The 8,785-nt window shown below is 31.7% G+C and overlaps 1 protein-coding gene across 1 annotated transcript; it reads right to left on the reverse strand.

Moving 5' to 3' along the window:
* Positions 1-3,470: 3,470 nt before the first annotated feature.
* Positions 3,471-6,711, reverse strand: LOC145036844 (2-oxoglutarate (2OG) and Fe(II)-dependent oxygenase superfamily protein). Its single transcript, XM_078985339.1, has 6 exons — positions 6,380-6,711; positions 5,523-6,134; positions 5,344-5,429; positions 4,946-5,256; positions 4,777-4,848; positions 3,471-4,016 (listed from the first exon to the last, which is right to left on the reverse strand). Exons 1-6 carry the CDS (start codon positions 6,567-6,569, stop codon positions 3,668-3,670), a joined length of 1,620 nt encoding a protein of 539 aa, XP_078841465.1. The 5' UTR covers positions 6,570-6,711; the 3' UTR covers positions 3,471-3,667.
* Between the last annotated feature and the right edge of the window lie 2,074 nt (positions 6,712-8,785).

Genomic DNA, 8,785 nt, shown 5'->3' on the forward strand with positions numbered 1-8,785 from the left:
ATTCTTTTAAAGATATGAATATATAAAAAAATACAAATATGTTTTTTCGCAGATCAAATTGTATGTTCGGCTGACCCATTAGCCTGTCCCTATGTTTACTTCCCCAAACTTTTTATTTTTCACATTTTGGCCAAATTTCTATTTTATTTTACAAATTTAGTCCATAATTTTAAAAAAAAATTCTAATATTTTTTACAGTTTTATTTTATATGGTTTTGAAAACTTGTTTCTTTAAAAAAAATTACAAATTCTTTTTCATCTTATTTTACGAATATGTTTTATAGGTGTAGTTTTTTTATGCATTTACTATTTTAATAATTTTATACAACTTCGTTTTTATTCATTATTTTTTTTTGAAGATCTCCACGTTTATAAAGAAAAGTTTTTCTGCTACAAATTCATTACCTGTATTTTTTCACATATTCAGTTTCATACATGTAAAGTTGCAATGACATAAAGATTTACTTTTCTAAATGTTGAAATAGAATTACACTTTTGCGTATAGTTAATTTTGATTTTATTGTAAGTTATGTTTGGATACTACATATACACAAATTTTCCGCAACATCAGCTGCATACTATTACAAGAAATAGTATTCTAATCATCGTACTCATGTCTTCGATGTTTAATTAGGTTCCTCTTTCAATACTCCTCACACATTATCATCAAGATTTCCATTCCATCTAGCTCTCATTAACACAAGCACACACCCTTACTACATATATAAAAGTTGGCAACCTACATGTCTAGAGCAACATTAAAGTGCAAACTTTGATACCATTTTTGTGAAACTGTAAATTGATGGAATTTATGACTTTAAAGCAAATGCACAAAAACATCTCATTTTACCATTTAGACACCTTATATAGTTTTTAAGGTATTTTTATTGGTTAAAATTACATTGTTTTTTTAAAAAGTTGATTAAAAATAGTTACCTATAGGTTGATTTTTGATAAAAATGTTTATAGGATGTCTTAATAGCAACACCCTATACATTAACTATACTAATTTATCCCTCAACTCTACAAACATGCACACCATAATGTTTTCTCAAACACATAATTTCATATCTCTGTTAATTACCTATAATATTTGGATATATGAATCATCAACATCATCTCTAAACTCATATAAATACACGAAATCAATGGTTCAAATGTTTGTTTTGGTTTCATGTATTAAAAAAGAATTTCGTAGATGAAGAAGAAGTGATATAAATGGAAAGTTTCAGATGGGTTATAGGGTATATATAGGGTGGACCTCATGATACTTTTAAAAGTAGTTGTTAATTAGGGTTATTAATTGAGAATCAAAAATCTGGTTTGGTTTGGACCACAACAACAGCATGCAACTCGTTTTCAAAGTTGAAAAAAGTTTAAGCATCTTAATTTGTCAAACTGTCTATTACACATTCTTCAGTTGACTCGAACTCATTTAAGAAGTTTAATTGGACCACCACTCACTCTCATCAATTGCTTGAACCAAAGTTGATTCTTTTGTGCTTCAGAATTTCAATATATAAACTGGTGTTATTTGCTTATCAATATCATGTCAGTGCATCCCAACTTTATTGGTTAGAGGTTTTACCATATTTTTTTTTTAAAAGTAACAGTTTCAACTTCTTTTAGAATGTACAAATCATTGATTTTAATCGACAAAAGTTTTCTATTGTACTACTTCGAGCTACAGTTATTGAAAGGCGAACATGTAGTATTTGTATGTTTCGTCATTAAGTTTTGCTGATTGTATGTTAATTTCGAGGTTGATGATGTTTTGATATTTGAGATCTTCTTAAGACTCGTGGGGATATCCGATAATAGACCAAACATGATAGGAACATGTAGTATTTGTATGCTTTTCTTGGTGTCTAATAGTGGCACCAACAACGTCTGATCTGCCTGTACGCAGTGTAAAATTGTTGAATTTTTTATTTTTTCTAGTATTGTGTCACTACATAAAAAAATATGTCACCGACAACACCTACTACGAAATCTTACGTCTGCCTCTATGTGAAAAGAAGACACGGGGAATCAAGTGGAAAAATGTTTTGGCATGTATATATGATGTCTTTACGTTACCTACTATACATAGAACAAACCCGTATATAAAAAAAATTATATAACAAAGATGCAATAAATTTTAGTCAAACAAAATTCGTATCATTACAAACAAAAACCTATAAAAATCACCTAAAATAACGCATTCGTGCAATCTTTAAAGCAAAGCATTTATTATTTTATGATAATCATGAATTAGTAGAAATTGATTTTCGATACTTGAAATTGTTAATTCGATTGTGTTACTAGAATTCTAAAGACGGCGACGTATGTGAGATCATCACCCACTAGATATAAAATTTTTGAAGACATGAAAGTAAACAAAAATCCTCTCTTTATGTTGATACTAAATGGTATTTAACATACTAAATGCTATTTATGTTATTTTTTTCCTTTAACTAATAAAACTAATATCTTATGCATGTTTTATTTTTTTCAATAGGCTTTAAATGAAAGATACCAATTATGGAGCTCATTTTCGTAGCAAGGCAAATGACGAATTGGAAAGGATGACAAGAACAAGGAAAAGAAATGCTAGAGTAATTGGTGCTATGAGTGAAGTTGATTGTGTGAATGTAAGGTATGATTCAATTTATAATTTGTGCTTTGTATTTGTCATTTGAATAAAATAGGAATTGAATGGACTACTTGAAAAGAGAAATGATCGTTACAACTAAGATATCTAGTTTGAAGCATGTAACATATTATATATTTTTTTAACTTATGAAAATACAAGCCACCATCACCCAAATGTGCTCGAATCAAGATGAACAAAAGAAAAATAAATTGATGTCGATGAAGGCTAAATATGAAAAATACTAGGACAACATAAATAACATGAATTATCTATTGTATGCTTCACTTGTTTTCGATTCACACAACTAGCTTCAATGCGTCAATTATTAATATCGAAATGATCTATGGTAAGACTTATAAGAAAAACAAAGAGATGCCAGAAAAGGTGAATAATAAGACTCTTTAAAGATTTGTTTAATCATTACAAGAATAAAACTAAGAAAACGAATGTACACTAACACAACACACAAGAGGGTGTTTCTAATGAAAAGTAACGTAGTTTTGGTGATACAAATATTGTTTTGGAGGTTGAATTTGACAAATATGATTACGAAGGTCAACACACACTTTCAAAAGGTAAAAGATAATCATTAAATCTAATGATGTTCAACATGATAATGATTGAATTGTTTTTCAAGTAAGGCAATATTGCCAAATTTAGACTAAGTTGATCATTATTACGAACAATATACCATTATATATTTTACAAGATAATATTTTGGGATAAATATAACTATATAACAAGCAAACAATTTACCTAATACATTTACATGAAAAGTAACCTTACAAATTACTTATTTTCAATCATCAACCTTCATCTTTCAAAATCAAACCAATAAACTCAACCACAGTATACAAACTCAACAATCAAAACATGATTTTACACAACACATTTACAAAACAAAAATCAAAAACCATTTCAACACCCCCAACATGTTTATTTTCACTCAAAATCACATTTGAATAAGAATAACACATAATATGTACTCAATCAATCAACTCTCCTTCAAAATCAAGTCAATAGTATCATTACTCAATACTCTACCCTAGTCTTCCTTCTATTATTACCAGGAATTGGACCTTGACCTTGACCTTGACCTTGACTTTGACTTTGACCTTGATATCTGGTTTGACCATAAACCCGGCCCTGTGGGGCCCGTGATCCTCTTGAGCTATTATTGTTCCTTGTATGATGATCATCTCTTCTAAAATCTTGTCTATTTGAAGGGTGTGATCTGGTGTGGTTCGGACCACCACCCGTGGGTGTGGGTGCAGGTCGACCCGGTTCGTATGAAAGCGGTTCGAGTCCTTGAAGATCCGGTTCTGGAACAAACCCGCCTGGCCATTTTGATTCGTCCATTTTTCTAAATGTAATAGAAATCCTGGTATGAAAAAACATAAAATTAATATCAGAAAATGTGTGATTTTTATTTAATTTATTATTATTAAAATGTTGAATGTAAGAAATAGGAATTAAATTTCATTTGATATGTTTATTATTAGTCAATTTCTTTCTATTACAGCATTGTACTTTGAAGAATCCACCGAATTATACTTATAGCATTGTCTTTAATAAAGAAAAGACAAAACCTCATAAATGGTCCATGTGGTTTCAAAACTTTTAATAAATTGTCCCTCACCCACATAAAAAAGATTTATTTACCCTTTTTAATATATTTTTGATTTTCTTTATTTAAGTCTATTTTAAAAAATAAGGAGAGAGAGAGAGAGAGAGAGAGAGAGAGATGCGGACCAAAATTATTTATTGAATTTTTCCTTTTAAAAAAAATAGATTTATATAAAGAAAATCAAAAATATATTAAAAAGGGTAAATAAGTCTTTTTATGGTGGGTGAGGGACTATTTGATAAAAGTTTTGAAACCACAGGGATCATCTATGAGGTTTTTTAAACTTATTGACTATATAACAAATTTCGGTAAACCACAGGGACCATTTATGAGTTTTTGTCTAAAGAAAATAACTGCTACAATAAAAAAAAATGAAAGTACAATGCTATAATTAGCTAGATTTTTCAATGCACTCAAAACTAAAAGTACGATGCTATAAAACACAAAAACACAAATAAACAAAAGTACATTGCTATTTCTCACATTTAGTCATTAACAAAGAGAGAATCCAAACCTTTTAGTAGGAACAGCTGGCACGCAATGTTTCGCCACATCAGCTCCATTCCCATTTAACACAAGAACCGATCTACAAAATTTCAAAAAAAAAAAAAAAAAAAACAATAAAACAATCAAATATATTATAGATTCAAATCAAAATATGAAAATACGAAAAAGATACTAACCCGACCGGTAAAGAAATTGCAATGGCACCAGAAAACTCCCCGGGCCCCTCAACTTTCAAATTTGTTCCAAATAAAATATTGCATTCACTTAGAAAAGAAACCGTGCAAAAAGGGCGAACAAAATCATGGTTGTCAATATGAGGAGGAATACAATCGCCTTCATCATAAATATTCACTATGCAACTATCGGGTACACATGTTGGAGGAAGCACATGCCATTTCACTAATCTTTTTATTATCACTTTAAAAAGTGGAGGAATGGGGTCCACTAGCTCGTTTCGCAATATCCCCGGTGGATTCCCATTCCTATCCTACAATCACATTAAAAAAAACAAAGTTATCGTCATGGAATGGAATGGAATCAACAAAGGAATGGAATGCTCGATTCCATTGCTTACCGTTGCGTAGTTGTAACAACATCCAAATTGAATAGTGACGCGGCCTTTTCCTCGCATCCATTTTTGAGGCGCGGTATACGTTCGATCTACAAGTTTTTTTTTTTTAAAAAAAAGTTAATATAATATAATTTTTTTTTTTTGTGTTTGATAGAAGAATAAAGATGAAACGAATTATGAACCTTTTAATTTTTTATTTTTTCCTTTCTCTTGAAGCTCATAAACAAAGTCAACTATCCGATTCTGTTCAACCGAACTGAATACACCACAATGAAGCTCGAGCCCATCGAGGATATTTACGATTTTGCCATTGACTCTCTCTAAGCAAATAAAATCTTTCTTCCTTTTGACATTTGTGAAACGAATACGTTCCCTTTGTTCTCTTGACAACCCTGGTTTTCGGGTTGTTTTTGTCTCTGACCCGGTTTCTTCAGTTTGGCTACTAGTGAAATTACCAAATTGCCCATTGGTTTCTTCTTCTTCCTCGGCTTCTAGATCCTCCTGTGCCATGTCAGCCCATGACATTCGTGGTTTTGGGGGTTTAAAGTTTTGTGGAGATTGAGTATTCTCACTTCCTGATGTTCCTTCAATTTGTTCAGGTGTAGCGTTTCCATCGTCTTTCCAGCTACCCAAGGAATTTGTATCATCAGTGTCGTTATCTGTTGTTGCATCTTTACAACCACCATGGTTGATTGAAGTGCCAATGCTTCCGCTAAAATCGCTATGATTTGGGGTTGAAACTTCTACTTCGTGTTCTTGGTGGTGTTGTTGATCGGTTTCAGTATCGTACTCCACTAATAATCACCAATCAATACGAGATAAAATACTAAATCAGTGTGGTTCTTAAAAGGTGGATTTTCAAACTCTAAATTAACAGAATCTAAAGTTACAACAAGATCCCAATTCGTTAATGGACGCAAACCATGTTAAAGTATAGTTATATAATCTACTTTTTACAACTACTATCAAACGAAAAGCTTATTTGGAAAAGAAAAGGAAAAAAAAAAACGCAATCTTGATAAGTTCAGAAATTACATACTTGGATGAAGAGATCGAACGCGATCGGAGATGGACTGAGAGCAGTGGTCGCAAAGGCCTTTAGAGAGGAAAGGTAACCAATTGGAGAGAAATTCCGACGCAGTTCGGAGATCGCTAGGGTTGTAACCTCGTAAGAAGGGGTCAATTTCATCTTCCGGTGATTGATTTGAGGTAGCGCCACCGTTGATCATGGTGACGGTGGTGGTTGTGAGTGACGCCGGTGGAGGGATCGGTGGTGTTCAAACTTGAAGCAGAAGATTTGGATTGTTTTTGTGGGTGTGAGGAAAGAGAGGTGGATCTAAAACGGATTTTCTTGACTGTTTTGAGTAAGGGTTAAGGAATATAAGGCTTTTTTTTTTTAATAAAGAAAAAGGTAATTAGCGTCCCCTTTCCTATTTCCTTTCCTTATTTTACACGAATATTGTTAGATTAAGGTAGGAATATGGAAAGTAATCAAAACAAAGGAAAGAATTGATTTACCGAATTTTGACAAACTAGCTAAGAATTAGATGGTAAATCAGGTTATTACAAGGTAAAACCAAGAATCGAACTTAACTAAATAGGTTATTACAAAGTAATACCAGGAATCGAACTAAATATAATCAAATCGACTATATCGGTCCTAACTGAGTTTTGAACAAACTTATTAAATACCATCAAATTATATAGAAATTTATGATGTGTTTAATTAAAAAAAAAAATCTAACATGTATTCTAAGTGCAAACATAATAAGCATTAATTATGAAATATTGTATAACATGTATTGTAAGTGCAAACATAAGAAACTATTAATTATGAAATATTACCATAATTAAATGTAAAATGTATTAATTATGAAGAATATTTTTTATAATAAATAAATTTTATATTTAATTATGGTAATATTTCTTATAATTAATAGTTCAATTACTGCTTCTTATATGTGCTATTAGGACACATGTTAGAAAATCTCACAAAAAAATAAATTGTTTTTTAGGAAAAAAAAATTATAAGAAAAATAAGAATTATAAAAACGCGTTTAATTCAATATTTTTTTCGAAAATTTTTATAGAAAATGAAATTCTCCGTTTCCAAAATTACGAAGAATTTTGAATGCCTCAGAGTAGCGATTTGACCGATCTTTGATTCTAGTAATTCAAGCTAACAATGTTATGGTAACTTTGTTAAGATATCGTCAATTTGATCACATATTTGAGCATGAGTAACTCTTCTTGCACCATTTTGAACTTGTTCCAAATGAAATGGTATGCTAGCATTAGGTGCTTCATTTTGGAGTGAAAAATGGATCTACCATGAGATTTGTTTCTCCAAGATTATCACAATAGATGATTGAAATATTTTAACTATGAAACAAAATTCGTTGAGAATATTTTGGATCCACATTAGTTCAACAATAATAGTTGGAATAATGTTTTATTTTTTATATTATGGTTTAGTGGAAGAGTCGGCTACTAATTTTTGCTTTTTAGAACTCCAAAGTGATGGGATTTTTACTAAGGAAAATAATGTGTTACATAGTGAAAGTATAGTTATATCTGTGTTTTACTCGATTAGCAATGACAAAGGTTTGTAGTGTGAATGCGGAATCACGCACAATGTTAATTCCTTTATCTATTATGCCACAAAGATAACGCATAAAACCTATTTAATTGGTGCCCAATGTATGGTGTGTGATGTGTACATGTATTGAGACAAATTGTTGATTGTATACGCGACATCTGGTCTTGTAGGAGTAAGATATTAGTGTAACGCTTGTTTTCCATATGTTCTTAATTGATAATATTATGGAAAATAGTTAGAGGGTTTTGGGAAAAACCGTAGTTCGTGGCGCCTTTAATGGTAGGGCACAATGCGTATCACGTCATAAGTCGTGACGCGACCAAGTAAGGGGTACGTCGCGTGGCAGCAATCAACCCAAACCCTAATTTTATGACCTTGAGCCCTATATAAGGACACTAACTTCTAGGGTTTCCCCATCCATCTCTAGAGAAACCTTAAGTTAGAAACCCCCTTCTAGGGCGCCCGTCCTACCCATGTCAGCCTAAACCCTAATTTTACGAAGCTTAGTGAGTTCCCCTATCATACCACATACCATACAATAACATAGCATACATACTACCGAGCAATTCTAGGGCGCCCGTCCTACCCATGTCAAGCCATTCTGGGGTGCTGACCTACCCATGACAAGCCATTTTTGGGTGTTGAACTACCTAAGTCAAGCTATTCTAGGGTGCTGACCTACCCATGTGTGACAACCCAAAATTTCCATTCTGTATAACATATCAAATCAATAGAATTCAGAACAGTTACTGTTAATTTTCAAACTTTTGGAATAAGTTTGAGTATTCTAGGATTAACACTTTAGGAGATATCAGGAGAGAGGATTCCCTAGGGTTTATTTTGCAA

Source organism: Lactuca saligna, chromosome 3 (genome assembly GCF_052625555.1).
Source record: "Lactuca saligna cultivar CGN05327 chromosome 3, ASM5262555v1, whole genome shotgun sequence".
In the NCBI taxonomy this organism is placed as follows: Eukaryota; Viridiplantae; Streptophyta; class Magnoliopsida; order Asterales; family Asteraceae; genus Lactuca; species Lactuca saligna.

Bases quoted from the DNA above. Each gene is read 5' to 3' on its own strand.
- LOC145036844 (XM_078985339.1), bottom strand. From the start codon at position 6,569: ATGATCAACGGTGGCGCTACCTCAAATCAATCACCGGAAGATGAAATT. The intron at 4,849-4,945 runs GTTAGTATCTTT...GAAATTTTGTAG, and splicing joins GCAATTTCTTTACCGGTCGG to ATCGGTTCTTGTGTTAAATG. The intron at 4,017-4,776 runs GTTTGGATTCTC...TTTTCATACCAG, and splicing joins CCAGCTGTTCCTACTAAAAG to GATTTCTATTACATTTAGAA.